Raw genomic sequence first — 5,071 nt, 5'->3', positions numbered from 1 at the left:
ATTATTATTATTATTTATTACTATTATTTTTATTATTATTATTATTATCAAATTCATAAGACTTTATTTGATTATTTCACAAGTTTTAAATATAATTTAAAGTGCAAAAACGAAATAATAATAAAAGTTATCAAAAATTTTTAACAGTCTTCTATAAGAAAAAAAAATGTATTATCATTATTATTATTATTAAATAAGAATAGAATAATAATTTAAATAGATTTTTTATATATAAAAATCATAAATTATTATTATTTTTTTTTAAATATATCGTAGAGATAATATAGTAATAATTTGTTAATAAATAATAAAATTTTGTTACTTTTGTCATAAAGTAGCAAAAGTTATTTTTAAAAAAATTTCCACCCCCCCTCCTCAAGTTAATGTAAGCATTAATTCGTTTTTTTTTTCAATTTTAAAACCCTAAGGAAAATATAAATTTATTATGGGACGAATTTATCCGTGAACTAGAGGAAAATTGTTATCGTCGGCCCTTTCATCGACGTTACTCCCCATAAAAAAATATTTCAAGGCGATTGAAATAATCGAGGAGTTTAAACGACCGAGTTAAAAAAAACCTAAACTATTATTATTATTATTATTCATTCATTCATTCGATTTTTTTGTATAAACCGAGATATCGAATGTGATAAATAAAACAATGGGTTATTCAAATGTTTTCTCGTCTAGCCACGGTCGAAATATTGGTAGTGTCGATGGATAATGAGTACCTTGTTTCTTTTTTAATGTACCTTCTGATGCTCTTAGAGGATACGTTGCCATAACAATGGGTAACTGAAGCTTGATTTCCTTTTCGAATGATTTCGGAGTTAATATAAACTGAAAACAGTGAAAATTGTAAAGAAAAACCCTTTGAAAAAATTAACAAATAATAAATCAAAGTGAGTGCGCGAGTGCGCGTGGTAATAATAATAATAATCTTACGAAAACGTCATATTGAATTTTAATTAAATGACATCCTCGAAGATTCGTCGGAGGAAGTGGAGGAACGTAAAGTTGTTCGTTTTTCCATTCGTCGGATTCTCCAGAACGTATTTTACCACGACTGAGTGAAGCTAACTCTCTAGTTTCCGAATAAATAACTTTTTCTTTGGCCATATATTGAATGGTCTGCAACGACAAAACGAATGAAAGAATTTATTAATAATAATAATAATGATAATAAGTGAAAGGAAATGGGTGCGTGAGTGAGTGAGTGAGAGAATATTACGTACCTCGGTTAGAGATGCTTTTGTTGATTTAATCGTGACTTTACTTTTATTAACGATCGTTGCAGATATACCGATTGTTTCTCCAGCAACGTAACCTCCTCTATCTAATGACACGCGACAAGAAACAGGGCCGGAATTCATACAACTAACACCCAATTTATGTTCGATTTCGCATCGAAACGGTTGCTAATAAAAAATAAAAAATAAAAATAAAAAAATTTTTTTACCTTAAACTGGAGGAGAAGAGAAAAAACTGGAGAAAACTTACGGCTAAAGTTGGCGGTTCTAAATTAAGGTCGATCGGATTAATAACGATCAATACTTGTTGATTTTTATGTGTTAAACCGTTGGGTTCTCTTAGGGCAGCTTTACAAAAATATTGAACCCATCCGTGTTTGCCTAAAAACGTCGAAGGAAGTCCCAAAGGTAATCCTAATTTAAATGGAAAACTGTGAATTCCCGGAGAAAGTATTACAGGACCCTGACCTGTATTTAATTAAAGAAAATTAATTACGAAATCGACTGGAGAAAAAAAAAACAAATTTTTTTAAATACATACCTGGCTCCCCGAGAAGTCTCATACGAAAATCTATGTAATTTTCTCTATCGTACGTTCGTTCCGTTCGTGCTCCTTTAACTCTAACGACTCCTTCTCCTACCACGTGAAAATGTAATCCTTAAACAAAAAAAAAAAAAAATTTTTAATATGACTGGAAAAATATGAGCCGAAAAAAAGTGTTGCCAACTCAACAATTATGCAACAGCGATTCGAATTAAACAAAAAGAAAAAAAGTAATTTATTTTTACACACGTGGCATGTGTCGCGCGCGCGTGTTTGTCTGTTTTAAACAAACAAACAAACGAGGGCAAACGGGGAGGCCGGTTATGTTGTAACACAAAAAATATTGTAAAAAGTGTACCTTGATTGAATAATTTGTCATCTAATATTTGTCAACATTTTTTTTTTATTTTGACGTTTTAAATTTCAAAACGATTAAAAAAAAAGAAAAAAAAAATTTTTTTTTTTCCAGTTTGAAAACAATTAAAAAAAAAAATTAAATTTTAGGTCAAAGACCTCGGATAAGAAGTCAAACAACCAAATTTGGATCAGGAAAAAAAAAAAAATCTAACGCTAGCAGAAGATGTCAACGCAATCAACCAAAAAAAAAAAAAAAAAAACGAAGGAAGAAGGAGTGAAAACATTATCTCCAAAAAAAATTTTTTCTCCAGTATTAACGTGTGGGCACATACATGTAAATCCAAGTAATCGAAAAAAAAACATTCGAATTCGTTTTTGGAACAAAAAAATTCCAGTATTTAATGAGAGAGAGAGAGAGAGAGAGAGAGAGAGAGAGAGTGATGACCTTCCCTACGTTATTTATTTACTGTTTGAAAATTAAATTTTTTCTCCAGTAAATTTCTTAAACCGATATTTTTCCAAAATTCTGTTTTTTTTTTTTTGTTTTGTTTGGTTTTTGCCAAATTCGAAAAGGCCTCCACAAAAAAAAAATTATTTTCACGGCCTTCCAGTTTTTTCATCAACAATGACATACTGGAGGTGATTGTGAAAAACAATTGTCAAATTAATAATTCCATAATTTGATTCCATAATTTATACTGTCCCTTAAAATAAATTTTAAATCTTTTTTCTCAATAATTTTTTTTTTTTTTTTTTAAATTTTTCATTCTCGCAAGACATTCAGGGTCGAATAATAATAATAATCAAGGACGATTATTGTATCGGCGACAACTTTTTCAAAATTATTACGCTTATTATTATTATTATTATTAAATCGTGTTATACTTTTTTATTACCATCATCATTTATTGATAAACATAATCTTGTTATACAAGCGTAACTCGTTTTTCTGTTCAGACATTTTACATAAAAAATTTTTTTTTTTTGCTTCCAAAACAATCAATGACTGGAAAAACATTTAAAATGAAATAAATATTTCCAGAAGAAACTCCATTTCGTAAATATTTTTGATGTTTTCTTCTTCTGGATTGTTCGACCTTTTGTTTTTCCAGTCGAAAGATAAACCGCAAATGTTTTGTCAATCGATCGGAATTTTTTTCATCTTCTACATTTCCAGGAAATCGAAAAAAAAATTACTATTTACTCATTATACTGGAGAAAAAAATTTTTTCATTACGAAAACGATACTCGTTCAAAATGAAAAAGAAAAAAAAAAAAAAATAATAATAATGATTATTTTCACTTTTTTAAAACGATTCGAATAAAAAAAAAAATTTTTTTTTTGCAAAAACTTTTCCAGGTTTCCATCATCATTTACTCATTACCTGGAATAAATATATTTATAAATATTTATAAAAAAACTTTTAATCATTTCTAACCTTTAAATAATAATAATAATTCATTTGGCCTACGTCAGACAAGGTTATATTTTATTCAGTTTTTTTTTTTTTACCTTTGTTGCCGACATTATTTTCCAGCCTTGAATTATTTTTTAAATATTATTTTCTTCACTTTTTTTTTTCTTTCCAGTTATTACAAAACGGTTCGAAAAAAAAGGGAGAAAGAGAAAAACGAAATGAAAAACCTGACGCTTTCCGATAATAATAATAATAATAGTAATAATTACCCAATGCAGGTGTGTCTTCTTCCAATTCTACTAATACTCTTCCGCTTAAAAATTGTCCGGGAAAATATAAAAGGTTCGTATTATCGAATAAAATTAAAAATTTTAATAATTTTCTCGGCATTTTAACAAAATTAATAAATTATTTCCGATTATTTTTAAATCACAAAATTATTAAACGTTTAACAACACTTTAACTCATTCGTTATCATCATTATTATATCACCTTATTTTTATAAAAAACATTTTTTTTAAAAATTAAACACACAGACACACGCGTAGAACAAAGAAAAAAAAATTTTATTTTAAAAACCGAATATATGGTTACATAAATTAAAAATGAAACATTTCGATGGGCGAGACAAATCCCTGGTTTTGTACCGTGGGCGAACAGTCCGCTACCTGAGGCCCATATTAAGACAAACACGGTTATTTCATTCAGTTTCGTTTTTCTTTCGACGAAAAAAAAAAAAACATAAAAAGAACCTAGAGTACGTTTAAAATTACGTGCGACTCATCATCTTCTTACGATTGAAAAAATTCTTATATTTATCGTGCCTGAACTCTTTTCTTTCTTAATAAACTATATTCACAACGTTTCGACAACGAGTAATCGGTTTTGTTTAACTCTATGGTAAAAAAAATTTTTTAATTTGTTTTTCCTCGATTTATTATCATTATTATTTTCAGCGCGAATTATAAACCTTTGAATACTCTACCTTTTTCTTAAAAAAATAAAAAACTTTCTATAATAATAATAATAATAATAATAATAAAGGGTCAAAAGTTTTTTTTAAAAAAATTATTTAATGATTTTTTTTTAACGTGTCAGTAACATTTAATTTTTTTACACTCTCTAATAAATTACACGAATACAAAAAAAAGAAAAACTCGTTTTTAAATTTTGAACAGAATAATAATAATAATAATAAAATTTTATTTTTAAATTTTTTTTTGTTTGTGTTGATATTACGTAAATTTTATAATTGTGTTGAGTTTTTATTACATGTAGTAACAAAACAATAATAATAAAAATTATTATTATTATTTTTATTGTTATTCGCGGTACGTTCGATGAGTAATTATTACATCTACCACCACCCCCTCCCCCCTTCCCAAAGGAATAAAATTCCCACGCGGTTTTTTGTTATTTAAAATTTTTTTTACAACGAAATTGGATTTCTTTAAGTTAATTCGAAGTTGAAAACATTTTTTTTTTTTTAAATGGATCATTTT

General features: G+C 27.2%; 2 protein-coding genes across 2 annotated transcripts; both read right to left on the bottom strand.

The window, feature by feature from the left end:
- Positions 1-666: 666 nt before the first annotated feature.
- Phum_PHUM142010 (arrestin domain-containing protein, putative) lies at positions 667-2,173 on the bottom strand (the record flags this gene model as incomplete). Its single annotated transcript, XM_002424608.1, has 6 exons — positions 667-840; positions 946-1,131; positions 1,236-1,418; positions 1,501-1,718; positions 1,792-1,908; positions 2,095-2,173. 6 exons carry the CDS (start codon positions 2,171-2,173, stop codon positions 667-669), a joined length of 957 nt encoding a protein of 318 aa, XP_002424653.1.
- A 1,348-nt stretch (positions 2,174-3,521) lies between these two features.
- Phum_PHUM142000 (uncharacterized protein) lies at positions 3,522-3,959 on the bottom strand (the record flags this gene model as incomplete). The annotated part of the gene is made up of 3 exons (XM_002424607.1): positions 3,522-3,536; positions 3,665-3,690; positions 3,839-3,959. The coding sequence occupies 3 exons, from the start codon at positions 3,957-3,959 to the stop codon at positions 3,522-3,524; spliced, it is 162 nt and encodes a 53-aa protein (XP_002424652.1).
- Positions 3,960-5,071: the final 1,112 nt, after the last annotated feature.

The sequence above is a fragment of the Pediculus humanus genome, genomic scaffold (assembly GCF_000006295.1).
Source record: "Pediculus humanus corporis 1103172107487 genomic scaffold, whole genome shotgun sequence".
Classification (NCBI taxonomy): Eukaryota; Metazoa; Arthropoda; class Insecta; order Psocodea; family Pediculidae; genus Pediculus; species Pediculus humanus.
The sequence above is the reverse complement of the archived record's forward strand: the minus strand, read 5'-3'. Positions and strand labels throughout refer to the sequence as shown.